This window comes from Balaenoptera physalus (assembly GCF_965194825.1).
Source record: "Balaenoptera physalus genome assembly, chromosome: 10".
Taxonomy (NCBI): Eukaryota; Metazoa; Chordata; class Mammalia; order Artiodactyla; family Balaenopteridae; genus Balaenoptera; species Balaenoptera physalus.
In genome coordinates, this window is record NC_138889.1 from 66,203,927 (window position 1) to 66,218,328 (window position 14,402).

General features: G+C 56.0%; 1 protein-coding gene across 4 annotated transcripts in view; it reads right to left on the minus strand.

The window, feature by feature from the left end:
• The window catches only part of LMO1 (LIM domain only 1), a 52,870-nt gene extending 39,372 nt beyond the window's left edge, over window positions 1-13,498 (minus strand). The window contains exons 1-3 of one of the 4 annotated variants that reach the window (XM_082477714.1): window positions 13,275-13,492; window positions 8,588-8,847; window positions 8,022-8,209 (exon numbers count right to left, since the gene is read on the minus strand). Coding sequence is in view for 3 of the 4 variants with exons in the window: in XM_082477715.1 (XP_082333841.1) it covers window positions 8,588-8,612 (25 nt within the window). In the remaining variant the exon portion in view is untranslated. Of the gene's footprint in view, window positions 1-8,021; window positions 8,210-8,587; window positions 8,848-13,274 lie in introns of all 4 variants that reach the window. The other 3 variants (XM_082477715.1, XM_082477712.1, XM_082477713.1) reach the window with 3 other exon arrangements.
• Window positions 13,499-14,402: the final 904 nt, after the last annotated feature.

Sequence of the window (14,402 nt, forward strand, 5' to 3'; positions counted from 1 at the left end):
AGTCATAAGTTATCAGCACCCAGTGAGGGCCGACAGAATGCCTCCCTTAAATTATTAAGCAGAAAGCGTCAGACTGTAATATTTTGCTAAACCAAAGTACAGACACAGACAAAGATGTCATTTCAATATTTGAAACCAGCAAGTTTAATTTAAAATAAGAGCAAACCAATAAGCTCAGAACATAGCGGCGTATGAGAGGAAAATTATACTGAGAGAGGAAAAAAAGTGGAAGGACTTAAGAAATTTATAAAAGTAATCTCCAAGTGGAAATTAGAAATCAAGGCCTAGAAACAGAATAACACAAAAGAAATATTACTGTCCACTTTCTAAATCAATATAACACTGCTCCATGCTGGAATTACCATGGTAACTCAAGTAAAAAGAATCAAGCAATTCTTATTATTTCAAAATAAAATCACAGCCTGAAGCCTGGGTTTTATTACAACCACTGATAGATCGCTGGCTTGTATTTATCTGAAATATTGCTTTTCAATCAGCTGGTTTATGAATGTACACGGGCCTCTCACCAGCCCACCTACTGCCCTGCTTTGAGGCAAGGGGCTAACCAATGAATTGGTTCTCGCCTGGCTGCATCTGCATGTATGTCCAGGTTTCAATCAGCTCTGGGAACCACGGAGCTTCACGCCCCTTCTAACCAATCGGTGGCTTTGCAGGACAGAGGAAAAGCCAGAGAAGGCAGCGGGGACTGACCTCACTGTGGTCCCCCTCCAGGCTCGCCCATGGAGGAATGGGCCAGGGCTCGGATGTCAGCCCCCAACAAGTGCCCCAACTGCAAGCCTCCCTCACCCCCACCCCAAGTCATCCTCTGGCTGGCTCCACCCCTCTCCCATGAGCTCCCCCTACCCCGAGTGTCCTTCTCCCCATCCAAGACTGCCAGCCACAACAGGGGAGCTGGGAGCCGGCAGAGCACAGAGGAGAGCAGATGGCCTGGGTTCCCAGCCCAGCCCTGGGCTTGCGAGTTGTGAGACCTGCACACGGCACCACATCTCTACCCCTTCCCCTATCCACTCCCTTTGCAATGTGACTTTCCACCTCCTTCCTTCAAGGATAGAATCTGTTTCCCCATCCCTTGAACTTGGGCTGGGCTTGTGATTTATTTTGGCCAACAGAATGTAAAGTGACAACATCCCAGAGCCAAGCCTAGGTCTCAAGAAGATTTGCGTCCATTCTCTCTCCTGGACCTGCCTCCAGCCTGAGAACAATCTGGAAGAGCCTGCTGGATGATGAGGGACATAGTCTTGTTATCCCCAGCATCCAGTTTGATCAGCCATCTCTCAGGTATGAGTGAGTCTAGCCGAGACCCGAAAAACTGCTTAGCCAAGCCCAGCCTCCATCACTGACCCACAGGTTCGAAAGCTAAATAGATGTTTGTTGTTTTGAGCCTCTGAGTTTTTGGGTGGTTGGTTAAGTAGCAATAACTAACTGATACACATGCACAGTACAATGCTCACTTTTAACTAAGGGTTCACTGAAACAAGAACTGTTGTGTAAAGACTGAGAGGCTGAAGCCAAAAAGATCATCCTGTAGCTGTGTAGAGAGCACTGTCACTTCACATAGGCATGAGGCTTCCAGGCCTATCAAGTGTGTACATGGACATTAGGTGTCAGTTAGGTGTTGCTTCCATTGTAGAGATGTGAAAACTGAGGCTCAGGAAGTTGTCTGAAGTCACACAGCAGTCAGCTGGGACTAGAAGCCAGGTCTCCTGACTCATGCTAGCAGGCTACACCTGAAGACAGTAGGCCATTCAAGAAAGCCCACTTAGGAAGGGGCAGGAGGTAGAGCTAGGGACCCAATCTGACCCGGTAGGCCTGCACTCTGGGGCATCTGCCTCGGCTACCTGGACCAGCCTGCTTACTCTTCTCTACCATCTGCTTTTAATTTGCCCCCAGTTATGTCAGCCACTGTAGGCTCCTGCCTTAGCCAGAACACAAAATACACATACTCCAACCAATGAGAGATGAGCTTGCTGCTAGGTTGGGTGGATGTGACTCTGAGCAGGACCTGGAATGGTCTGTAAGAGGCCTTGACCGCCTGTAGGCTCCTACGAGGCCAACCAAAGGGGAGAGGATGCGGCAAGGGGACAACATGAGCAAGGGTATAGAGGCAAAGGCCAGGTCTGCATGGGACACAAAACCAGAGTGGACATATTAGACCTGCCCAGCTTAGTGTGGCAGCAGGTCTCAGGCAGAATGTCAGGGTAGCAGAGGCTGGGTCCTCTGAAAGGAGGCAGATGGGATGGGAGAAGGGTGGTGGCAGAACAGAAGGAGCTGGGTCCAGAGTCCAAGATGAATGCAATCCAGTGGTATGCTGACAGATATCTCACAACTGATTCTCTGGGGGAAAAACCCTTGATTTGTAGTGTTTGCCAATTTCCGTGGTGTTCATACTTCCACTATGGCTGATGTCAAGCTACCCATGTGATATCACTGAACTCAGAGCAGGGAAAAGATGTGCAAAATCAGCTCTTGCAAGCCAGTGCAAGTTGACTCCCCTGGTGGAGTCTTATCTTGAGTACAGACCTACCAGAAAAACTCACTCTAGCAGCACCACGAAAAGCTCAGCCTGAGGGGGGAAGGATGCCCTGTGTGCCTCAATGTCTTTCAACTCCAGGTAGGGCAGGAAGGCCGCAAGGGCTACAGGCCACATGCACCTCTGGGGCTTCTCCAGTCCGTGAAGTCTCAGGCCACGTTAGCAACCATCAACACCTGCCAGGAGGACCTACATCTGAGGACAGCACCATGCGTCCTGGGCTGTCAGTAGGGTCATAAGTAGGATGCCCAGACACATGGCCTTGGTCCAACTGACATTTCTCCTCATTGGAGATTTCTACCATTCAGCCTTATCGTGTTTGGGTACAGGCAGAGGGCATGGAAGCTGGGCGTGGAACACTAAAAGATGCAGAAGCTCTGGGCTCTAACTCCCTACATAACCCTGGGCAACTCTCTTGCCCACTCTGAGCCTCAGCCATGCCCGTATAAATGGAAGGGCTTGCAAAGAGTGATCTTGGAGCCTTCTTCCCATGGTGCTACCTGCCTTGGAAATCTGGACAAGGGTGAGTAGTGAGTCTACCCTGCTTCCTGGACAGTGGTGACTGATGGCCATTACGGATAAACTAGAAGAGGGAGCGTTAGGACCCAGTGCCTGGCAGTGAGCAAGGCACTGACCTGGGCACAGGACTATTTCAGATCATATTGTGGCTGTGTAGAGAGCACTGTCTCTTCACACACGCATGAGGCTTCCTGGTTTATCAAGGGTGTACATGGACATTATCTCATTTAATCCTGATAACAATCACGCCCGTTAGATGTGGTTGTTCTCACTGCAGAGATGAGAAGGTATAGAGGCAAAGCAATCTCAGCATTGGGTGGGCACAGGACACAGAACTACAGTGGATGTACTGGACCTGCACAGTTTAGCACTATAGCAGCTAAACCAGTCCCAGTCCCGTGGTACTTGCCACACTGGGGGTACCCAGGTCCTTTTTTCTACCTTCTTCCCTAACTCCTTCCAAACTTCCTAATGTGTCTGATCGGGGCTCCTGGGAGGCCCTCTGGCCCCTGGAGATGGACCCCCCACTACAGCTTTGGCCTCCTGGCTACATGCGGGCAGCTCTGCCCTGTGTCGATGCAGCTCTGGAGGGGGCCTGCATCTGCTGAGGACCCCAGCCTGGCTTGGGTCACTCCCCCATCAGCCTCTCCATCTCTGTCTTCTGCTCAGAAGGCCCAGCCAGGACTACTTCCCAGGTCCAGCAGCCTTGCTTGCCCCAGCAGCACAGCTGCACTGAGGCTAAACCTCGTGTCTCCTTCGGCCACAGAAGGTCGGCCGCCAATGCTTGCTGGCAATCATCCATCTGTTCCAAGGGGGAGAGACCAAAATAGACCTCCCCTTGGTCCTACTCTCAGATAGGGCTGCTGAGTGGTCCCTTAAATGGAAGTGGGTGGGACAGCCACCCCATCTGACTCTGGGACCCAGAGTGGGGTCGGAAATCAATTCTCAGGGGGGATGAGAGGCAGGCCCCGGCTCTAGGAAAATGCACATTTCCATGTGCTAAAAGCATCACTGTGGGACGAGAGAGAGAGAGAGAGAGAGAGAGGCAGTTCCTATGGCCACAGAGGCCAAGTGAGTGGTCAGGCCAGCACTGAGCCCCGGCATGCAAAGGGTGAAGCTTTTAGGCGAGCAGCGGCCAGTGATCTCAGCTTCCCCCAGTCCTAATGCTCCCAAAAGGCTCTCTCCCACTCCCTGTAATTGGGCATCAGTAGTTAATGCAGTATTGACTGCATTACACGCTCCCGTGCCTCCCCTTGCTAATGCCAATTGCATCACCTTGTACAGTCACTGGCTTGCTTAGCCAATAGCCGTTAAAAGCAATCCAAATCATGAATCATATGGGAAACTTTTAGCAAGACACTGCCATCCGAGGAGACAATTTACAGTTGAGTTAATCTGGGTACATTAGCAAGACACGGATTCTGGACGACAGACCAATTTATGTTGTTTCCCTGTCCCCCCACCGCTTAGTGCTCCGCGTGGGCAGATGAATGGAAGAGCAGGGAACAGACAGAAGCACCTGCTTTTTTACCCCAGGCTCTGGGAGCGGGTGGGGGAGACCCATCTTTACAGGCTCCTTGCCTGGCTGAGTTCAGGCAGGAAGGGGACACGGCTGTACGTGCTGCTCAGGTTCTGTGATGCCTTGTTTCCCTGTAGTGAGGAGGTGGCTGCAGCCCGGGCTGGCCTGGTAGGTGCAGATGGAGACCTTCCTCTTCTAGGCATACAGTGGGTGCCAGGCCTGGTCCCTACCCTGCCAGCCCCACAAGGCCTTTACCAGCCCTCAGCAGGCAGCAGTGTCCACTGGGCTCTGCCGTCCTGCTGATGGGCTGGGATCTGTGGTGTGGAACAGCATCAGGGCCCACTCCCTGCCTTCCCCCCAGGGCTGTGGAGGTCCTGGCCACAGGAGAGGCCGCCAGTACCCTCTGTGGTCCAGAGCATGACGGGATATTCTAGGAGGTCCTGCTGGTCAGCACCCAAGCACAGCCGAGAGCCTGCCCTCGTGGATCAACCGAGTCAGCTGTGGACGCTGCACTCAGTAGTCGTTGACAACTGAAGGTGCACCGTCTGGTCCTCCTCAGCCCAGCTCCAATCTCTTTAGGTGTTTTTGACTTATTAAAAATGCCCTAGGAATTATGTCTGATGTTTAGTTCCACAGCCTGCCTGATGCTTCCTGTGGTCACCCCAGCCCTCCTGCTGGGCCTCTGCAGAGGCAGCTTACACCCGGACCTGTCCTTCTGCAGCATGCACCTGGGGACACCCCTTGGGGGTGCCCTTGGCATCCTCCCCTGCCCAGTCCCTCACAACCCAAGGCTCTCACAGTTCTTGGGGCTGCTCAGACCCTCTGCTGCCTGCCCCTGCTCAAGGGCCTTTTCTCCCACAGCGTGAGGGCTAATTTGCCTCTCAGGACTCAGGGCTGTAACTCCCCTTGCTCCCCTGGGGCTGCAAACCTCCCTGGAAAGCCCACAGCCTGGTGCCAGCCCAAGAGCAGGTGCCAGGGGAAGAAGGGCTGTTTCTCCAGGAAAGTTGGAGCTGGGCTTCCGTTGCTGACAGGCAGGCCCGACGGCATGTAGAAAGGCAGGACCCTGAGTTCCAGTAAAGTGGAGCTGCCTAGGCCAAGAGCAAGCATCCAAATGAAAGCAATTAATCTTAAAACCTGAAGTTAAACCGTTTGCAAAACAGATCTCTCCTCTCTGTGGTGGCCCTTCACTGCTCGACCTAATGGATTACTTTATTAATAATGCACTGTGCTTAAAAGCAAAAAAAAAAAATTTTTTTCTGACGATTCAATACTTCAGAAAGTCTCTTAAACCCGTTGCTACGGCAAAGCGATTGATATTTTATTATCTTTCAGAAGTGTAACATGAAAGCCCTGCAGCCCAGCAGAGCAAGAGCTTTGGTCCTCAGCAGCTGGCGGACCTGACTTCAACCAGAGGAGCCCCGGCCTCTTCCGACAAGATGCTGTCAGGTGGAGAAAAGGCATTGGGGGTGGTTAATAGGAGCCTGAGTTCCCGCTGCAGCCAGACAAAGGGTGCAGTCCGCAGCCCTGAGGAACACACCCCTTGGGGGCCCTGGGGACCAATGCTGACTCCCAGCCCAGACGGCCACCTGCTGGGAGGGCATAAGTGCAAGGAAGGATTTAGGCAGCAGGTGTGGGGGGAGGGTGAGTATATCCAGAGCCTTTCTCCCTCCCCCAACTGAAGGTACCACCTTCAAGGTTTCCTGGAACCAGGAGATGCTAGACTCCAATGGGGAGTGGAGGGTGGATTTTATGAGCAGAAAGGTTGCTTTTGGAAGACAGTTCTAGGCTGAGCAGGACAAGAATCAAATGGCTCCTCAGGACCTAAGCCAGCCTTCTTCCTTGTGCTGAGATGTGTCCCAGAGCTCAGTGACATCAACAGTACAGAGCACCATATGGTTTAGCCTGGACAGGGTGGGGGGCTTGTGGGGCAGTGCGAGCTCTCCTCCACAGGTCTGGCGAAGACTAGGGAAAATACATATGCCCAGGGTGTAGGCAGGAGACGGGCTAAAATGACCTCCAGAGAGCCATTCCCATTCAGGGCTCATCTGGAAACCTTTAGTATCACAAAGCCCGGGGCACTCTGGGTGCCTGCACAGAGTGCAAGACCCGAGGTGGTGGTGGTGGTGGCGTCGTCTTATTGGCGGGAGACCAGTCTCCCTGCCTGAGGCTGCCCACGTATAGGGCCTCGGTCTTCTGGATTTCTGGCTTGGGCCTGGGGAGCCAAGCATGCCAGACAATCTCGGCTAAAGACATACCCTGATTTCCACATGCTCCCCATGGTGGGAGTACCTCCAAACACCAAGGAAGGACCCTCTGCCCTGGCTCCTCATTTTACCAAGAGGGAAAGTGAAGAGATGGGCATGACTGGTCTGAGATTACACAGGGAGTTAGTGGAGAAAGGAGCTAAATCAAGGTCTCCTCCCTCCTTATCTGGCCTGACCCCAGACCCCTTCTTCTCTTTTTCAATCTGTACACAACTGCACCAGCCCAGCCCTCTAATGGCCCACATGGGGCTCCAGGGGAGGGGTCCATGAAGAGAGAAAAGCATACAGGAGATGGATGTCACACCCCAGCCAGACCCTGGACAATGGATTCTTTTGGCCAGAGCATTTAGTTCCCCCTCCCTCTCTTTCCACACTCACGCTGAGAAATGGCCTTGCGGGCCACAGGGCTCCCGCACATGCTACCCCCAGGCCAGATATTTTAAATGTCCCTCCCTGCTGGAGGTCTCAGAAGGTGGGAGGGGAGGCTAGGGGCATCAGCACATGGTGGCAGCAAAGTGAACATCCTGTGTGACCTTAAGTCACTTAACTTCAGATTTTCACCAAGTGACCATGTCAGTAGCACCACTGACCTGGAGGGCAAGAGGGCACAGACCTCTACTACTCACTAGTAGAGGTCAGAAGATGTCACTCTAAGAGGATTCCCGCTGACTCACAGAAAACCCACCTTCTCAGTTCCTTACCAGTAGAACCCAGGTGATGGCGTGGGTGCTAACAATTAAAATCACATCTCCCTCCCGACAACACTAACAAACTTAACAAGCCAGGTAACCTTCACCTACAGGGCAGGAGGGCCTGGGACAGCCAGGGAATGGCCCCTCTTGACCCTGAGGGCTGCCCTTGGGTCACAGGGCACCCCTGGTTTTACCCTCAAGGGGACTGGGTTCTCCAACCTCTCCTGCACATACCAGGACAATTACTGCAGGGCACTCCCAGTCAGGAAGGCTTTGGGGTGTGTGGGACCACCATGGGTCCCTCTGTTCTGACCTCCCGGGCGCAGTGAGGCTCTTGACCAGGGCAAGTCCCTGCCGCTCCTGCACTCGTGCTACTGGCCGGGAGCAGGACACTTTCTTCCTCTGGGCCAAACTCCTGCCTCCGATTTCAAGACAGGAAGACAGTGGGAATCACAGGAGGCAACCCTTTTTCTCACCGAGCTTTTGGGCAGCTGTCTCCCCGAGGGTCCGGCCGGCCTTTCCCCTCGCCTGCCGGGCACCCGGCGGCCACCGTCTTTCCCCGCGCGCCCGCTCTCCGCAAGCTCTGGAGTCCGATTTCCCGAAGCCACTGATTTGCTCGGCGCTCAGCGCCTCTCGGGTTACGCGGGCGGCGCGAGGCTGATGGCTGCGGTGAGAGGAGCAGCCGCAAAGACGAAAACGCTCTACGTGAACCACCGCTGCGCCGAGATCGGAGGGCAGCCGGAGCCTCCACGCGGCCCCGCAGAGCATCACACGGCCGGCGCACAGCTCGCCCTCCCGCGGTTCGGTCTGGCCTGTCCCGGCCCCGGGGCCGCGCAGCCCGGGGCTCCCTCATCTCCCCACGCCAGTCCCACTCGGTCCTCCCCCCGCCTCCGGCTCCAGCCCCAGCCCCCGGCGGACCGCCCGCCCGGCAAGCCCGGCACAGCCCGGCGTGTGCGCGCCGGTGTCCTGGCGTGTGTGTTCCCGCGCGCCGCGGCGGGGGGCGCGGGTGTGCGGGGAGTCGGGACCCCCGCCCGCCACCTACCGTCCTCCTTGTCCAGCACCATCATCTCGGGCGCTCCGTGTCCAGCCGAAGCTCGGCTCGGCCGGGAGAAGGGCGCCGGCTCCGGGCGCGCTTCGGCGGGGCGGCCGGTCCTCGGGCAGCTAGCGGGCTCTAATTACCCGCTTGCCCTGCTCTTAACCTAGATTGCACTCAGCTAGAATTACATTCAGGAGTGAAGCACTTCGCAGATACAAAAGCAGTCTCACCTACTTTTGTGCCTCAGAATTGCAAGGAACTATGAACTGCAATTTAGAGAGAGAGGGAGAGGGAGAGAGAAGGGGGAAGAGAGGATCAGAGCCGTTTCTTTGATTCTCACCTTCTAAATGGCTCAATTTGCCCAGTATAATCTGTCTTAATGTAATTGCATTTGATAGCTCATAACCCTGGCTCTGGCAACGACACAGCTTTCAGCCTCATAAAGTGTTTTCCCCTCGGATTTAATCTGAATCTCAATCTAAAATTATATTCAAAGAGATGGGGGAATCTCGGCGGCCGTCTCCCGCTGCCTTTCTCCCTCAATGTATGAGGTTTGCACTCCTGCTACTGAATAAATGCACACATTTCCCGAGGCCCCCCTCCCTCCCGGGTTAATGGGGAGTGGAGACGCGCGTCTGCCCGGCTCCGCAGCGCCGCCTGCAGGCCTGTCGGCCCCAACTCGGCGTGTGGCTCTGCTCAGGACCCAGGGTCCTCATCCCCATTAACTGCCTGGTGGACCACACCTGTCTGTCACTCCCAGCCCCTCAGCCTTGATTTTGCCCCCCTCCCACAGGGCAATCTTTCTCTGACCTCGTGCCCTCCCTTCCTACTTCCTCTGCCCGAGGTTTCTGGTTGCTTCCTGGATTGTTTGGCAAAATTAACCCTCTGCAGGGCACAAATTTTCCCACTGTCTGTCTTACAGCACCACCTTTACCCCAGCAGCCCCTCCCAAGAGCATCCTGACTCCATAGAGAATGGGATCCTGTCTCAACTTCTCTCTGAGCAAGCACAACATGGCCTTAAGGGTTTTTTTATTCCACAACTATTTATTGAGCATATACTATGCACCAAGCACTATTCTAAGGCCCTGGGGATATAGCAGTGAAAACAAAGATTCCTGCTATTGCAGAGTTGACAATTCTTGCTCTGTAACTCAGGAGGCAGGAAGGGAGACAGTGTTCATCTCCTCTCCCTCTGACCCCTGCTTCTCTCCCAGAGCCCTGGGTCTGGTGCCCAGGCTGCCTGCTCCAGGAAGGCCTCTCTTCCATATCAAGAGCATTATTTTCTTGACAGTACAGAGTTCCAGGATGGCATGAAAATCTTAATGGCTTTTCTCCAGACAGATGTGTCAGAGGCTCATCCCCGCAGTCACTTCTGAGGACTAGACCCAGGCAAGGAGAAGGAAGCTGGAGTCCCTGGAGGGGCAAAGGGCCACCAGTTGAGACTTCATCCCATCTCTGCCTATTACCAACAGTGGACCTTAGCAAGTCATTTTCTCTCCCCAGGCCTCAGTTTCCCTGTTTGTGAAGTGGGAGACCTGCTCTGCTATCTCCAAGGTTGCTGTGGGGACCAGAGGAGATAAAGCATGTGAATGTGCTTTGTGAACTGTGGCACCCCAGACAATGGAAGGGTACGTAGTGGGTACAAAGGAGACTTGGAGGCCAGGTCATGCCCCTTAAGCCCTGGGAGGCCCCAGTGCAGGGTGCTTGACTGGGGAGGGGGATGGGGGAGTGGTGCCGCAGCCTATGGTCCTCTGTCTTAGGCAGGAAAGCCAAGCTTTGAGAAAACAGAAGAGAGGCTGCTTCTAATGAGCTGCTTCATCCGCAGCTCAGAGAGCTTCGCTTTCCCCTTCATCTTGAATACTTAATCCTAATAGTCCTTGAGTATATTTGATGTTAAATATATCATTTTGCTCAGACTCACCATCCCTCAGGACTGCAAGCTTGATCGCTCCCCTGCCACTGCAGCTGAACTGTACCCTGAGGGTCTGAGGGAGGCTTTGGCACTGCTGCCGCCGGCACATTTAGTGCCAGCCCCTCACCCCAGCCTGAGTGAGGGGCCCAGACAGTGTAGCAAGCACAGGGTCTGACAGGCTGGCAAGGGGTAGCTTCTTGTTGTAGACACCTCTGTGCTACCTGGAGGTATTCACTCCACAAGGGCTACAGCCCTACTCCTGACCTCCAGGGTTGCTTCTCCTGACTTTCAGGGTCTGGTCCTGACCCACAAACCTGGACTCCATTAGCTGGGGCCACTTGCTCACTCTTTCATCCATGTGTTGTGCTCGGGACTCCGTCCCAACACCAGCTCTTCCCAGCCCCCAGGGTGCCCAATTAGCAGCCACACAGCCAGCATCCCTCTAGGGAGTCAGGGGCCTTGCACCCCACCCCAGGGACTGGTGCAGCCTTGGGGTACTGAGCAGGTGATCGGTGCTGTGTGTGAAGGGCTGGCTGCTTGTGCCCACAGGCAGCTCTCTCTGCAGCCCCAGTGGTGAACGCTGAGTTCCCACACTCACCTGGAGAAGTGCCTCTGCAGAGGCCTTCTGCTTCACAGAGCTACCCAGCAAGCCTTGGACAGTTCGGGTGACTTGAGCTCCCAGCCAGGAAGAGGCCTGCTGGGTTTACAAACCCAGACACGAGCCTGGCTCATCCAGCGGCCTCCCTCTCAGCTTATGGGTAATTGCTGTGCAGGCAGGTAACTCCTGCGCCCACGCTCACTCCTACGCCTCCAGGTCCAGGGGCACGCCCACAACACCAGGGTGCAGTCCTCGGATCCCCTGGGGCTGGGGGAGGTTGTCTGCACCTGACACATTCCACAGGTGATGAGCATATACTCTCACTTCCATACTGCCAAGAGTGCTCCAAAATGCCCTTGAAATGCCTCTGGGGACAGCAGAGGGAGGCCAGTTGATCAGTCCCCTAGGTTACGGTGAGGGAAGAGGGGGTGCTCCTGGCTGCTTTACAAAGTTTTTGTCGTTGTACCTGGCAGTAAAGTCCTGAGGAAGGATTCCTGCATCGGGGTTGGGGGTTGGGGGGGAGGTTGGAGACTTGGTGCCCGAGGGCCCAGGCAGACCAGATATTCCAGAACTCTTCAGTAGAGCCTGTCAGATGTGCCTCAGCCTGAGGGCCCTGCTCCCAACACAGTGCAGCTGTCTCCAAGATGGGGTTACAAGCTGGCCTCACAGGTGACACTCAAAGGGGTATTTGGAGTGACAAAGGCCATTTCCCTGTGGCCGCCACAGTTGACGGGACAGGGTGAATCTACAGACTTTGCAGAACAATCAGGATGCCTGCTGGCCAAGTTCAGATGCCCTGCCCTGCCCTGCCCCCTACTCACACAAAAGCAGCCCATGCACAGAGATTTGCAACCAGCTAGAGTGGAGAAGTACACGGTTGGCAAACTTTTCCTCTTTTGGTTTCTGGAAGCCCTGGACAGGCCTTCTAGGAAGCTACAGTTATAACTTATTAGGCTTTGTGGGTGCCTAGGCAGAAACTGCACTCCAGAAAACAAGTCTCCCCACTCACTTGATGAAGTCCAATCCACCCCTGCACAACAGCCCAGAGAAGGTTGTCGATATAGGCTGTCGACCAAATGTCCTAGTTTGCCCTGGGACTGAGGGGTTTCCAGGATCCAGGACTGTCAGTGATAAAACAGGGACGGTCCTGGGCAAACCAGGACAGTTAATCACCGTAGTGGGATGTGGTAGGGTGGGACAAGGGACTAGTGGGGCTGGAGAGAAAGGCCAGGCAGCCAGACCCTTCCCTGCAGACCAGCAGCTGCCTCCCAACCCCAAATTTCCCAGCCTCCTGCCTCAGGGCTCCATCTCCTGGGCACCAAAGAACTGCCCTAGCAACTGGCAATGATCCTTGGGCCAGCAGCGCTGTGAGTTCTCCTGAGAGACTGGTAGTTAGAATGGGAAGGGTGTGAGTTGGATCCAGGGGTGGTCCAGATTTTGGGAGAGCCAAGCTTCCTTATGCAACTGGGGCGGGGGGGGGGCGGTTTAAGAAAAGGAACAGTAGATCACTAATACAAATTACAACAGAAGGATTCTGAAGCTTAAAATTCATTAGCTTCAAGGTGAATCCGGCCCTGTTATCTTGGATATACGGCCCATCCACGGGCCCTAGCCAGCGGAGCACCTCCCAGCACGCTGGACTTGGGGAGCTGATGGCGAGCGTCCTCCCCAGCCCTGCCAGGGGTGAAGCAATGTCACCCATCCCGCAGCTATGAAGTTCCAGACCTGAGGGACCCCAGGACAGTGCCGGGTTCTCTGGGCATCCCCCTGGGGGAGTCGTTCCGCAGTCGGTGCAGAAGGGGGAGGGCGTGCAGATACCCAAGTGGGAGGCAGGGAGACTGGGGCCAGCGGGCACTGCGGGGAAGCCCGCGGCGCGGATCGGAGAGGCGCTCCCGTGTCTGCGAGGCGACAAGAGCCAGTGAGAAAGTTCCCGGCCCGAGCGTGCGGGGCTGGCGGGCTCGGGGTGGCCCGTGTGACTTCCTAATCCCGCTGAGAAGCCTCGGGGGCTGAGCCCGGCACCCCGACACACACCCGCGCGCACCTCCACCGCCCGGCTTCCGGGAAGCAGCCTAGCGGCCCGAGGCAGCCGGGAGCCGGGGGCGCTGCCGCCGCGCGGGGTGGCCTCGGCCGGGCCCGCGCCGCCGCCCCCACCCTACGGCCCGCGGGCCCCTGGGCACCTACCGTCCTCCTGGTCCAACACCATGGTTCCCCCCCCGGGCCGAGGACGCGGAGGGGCGGGCGGCTCGGACTCCGCCGCCGCCCGCCTGCACTGCTCCCGTCGGCCCCGCGCGGGCTCCGCGCCCGGCTAGCGCTGCCGCGGACGGGGGCGGACGGACGGGGGCGGACGGACGGGCGCCGGGAGCTGAGCCCAACGGACAGGGAGCTCGCGCGGGCGGGCGCAACCCGGGGGCGGGGCGGGGCGGGGCTGGGGCGCGTCCGCCGGGCCGGGATCGCCGAGCCGATCCGGCAGCCGCTGCCCAAGCCGGGCAGCCGCCGCCGCCGCCGCCGCGCGCCCTTCTCTGCGCGCTGGCGGCGCTCGCGCAGCCGAGTGAAGCCTGCGTTTCCCAGGGCCCCTCAGATTCCCCTGTTAATTAAATCAATTCATTATGCTCAGATCTGATTAGCGGCCCTTCCCCCCTTTGAATCAATTATTCAATACACAAACATAATTGCTTGGGCCAGAGGTGCCCGCCATTAGCTTATTTAACTCCAAGGACACTAATTACCCGCAGGGCACGGGAACTTTTCTCATTAATTCTGACAAAACACAAAAGCACAGCCAGAGTGTGTGCGTGTGAGGGACTCTGTGTGTGTGTGTGTGATCACATGCCAGAGTGTGGGCTGTGTGGGGTGGTGAGCCACTGTGTGAGCTTCAGCTGGGACTTGGGGGTGGCGGAATGTGTGTGATTTCGGGTGGGAGTGTGTGGGGTGTCGTTTTGAGTCTGTAACCCTGTCCTTGTGAGTGTGGGACTCCACGTGTGCGACTGTGAGTGCATTGGGCTGGGTGTGGCTCTGAGTCTGGGGACTGAGGGCGAGGGTCCGAGGCCCAGCGCAGGAATGTATGAGATTGTGCGAGTGCTTCTGTGTGTGGCTGTGAATGTGACTCCCTGGCTACTGTGGTAGGCACCCATCCCCTTTCCTTTTCGCCTAATTGCCTGGCCATTGCCCACTGCACGCTCAAACCCACAAGGGCAAGTGCAGACCACACAAGAGAAACCGGAAGAATCAGGAGGCGGTGCCCAGGCTGGGGCAGTGTCCCCCTCCCCCCATCACCTGTTTGTGCACCGACTGGACTATGCTCCCCCTCCC